General features: G+C 41.5%; 1 protein-coding gene across 1 annotated transcript; it reads right to left on the bottom strand.

Annotated features, from left to right (window-relative positions):
* Positions 1-6: 6 nt before the first annotated feature.
* Positions 7-497, bottom strand: LOC102595771 (pathogenesis-related protein 1C-like; the record flags this gene model as incomplete). The annotated part of the gene is made up of 1 exon (XM_006368082.2): positions 7-497. A coding segment is annotated over exon 1 (459 nt), but the record flags the coding sequence as incomplete, so codon positions are not given.
* Between the last annotated feature and the right edge of the window lie 134 nt (positions 498-631).

Genomic DNA, 631 nt, shown 5'->3' with positions numbered 1-631 from the left:
ATCATAGTTACAAGATACTACGTATCCTCCATTATTACATTGAACCCTAGCACATCCAAGACGAACAGAATTACGCCAAACCACCTGAGTATAATGTCCGCACACTTGTCCTTCATCACATGTATTGGAGTCATGGTGATAGTATTGTTTCTCATCGACCCACATCTCCACAGCTTTCGTGGCCGTCATGAAGTCACCACTACCGGCAGCAAGGTTCTCACCATATTGGCCATGAGAATGAACGAGGTTGCAATCAGTAGCCAATTGGGAAGCATATTGTTGGGCGTAGGCTGCCACCTGGTCATCCCATGTGAATGGTTCGACTCCCACACTAGCGCGAGCTGTGTTGTGTGCATCCAAATAGTCCTGTTGGGCATGACAAGAGTGGGATACTATTAGGATGAACACAAGTACAGAGGCAAGATGAAAAAATGAAGGCATTTGAGAAAAGAGGAAAAATTCCATGACTGTTGAATGGTTTTTGAATGGAAAGTAGATTTTCTACCACTGCTATTTATTGGAGAAAACTGATACATATTTCAGGTAATACTCTTTCCGTTTAAAAAAGAATGATCTCGTTTTCTTTTTAGTCTGTTTCAAAAAGAATGTCCCCTTTCCTTTTTTGGGAATA

The sequence above is a fragment of the Solanum tuberosum genome, unplaced genomic scaffold (assembly GCF_000226075.1).
Source record: "Solanum tuberosum cultivar DM 1-3 516 R44 unplaced genomic scaffold, SolTub_3.0 contig03191, whole genome shotgun sequence".
Taxonomy (NCBI): domain Eukaryota; kingdom Viridiplantae; phylum Streptophyta; class Magnoliopsida; order Solanales; family Solanaceae; genus Solanum; species Solanum tuberosum.
This window is presented reverse-complemented; position numbering and strand designations above follow the sequence as displayed.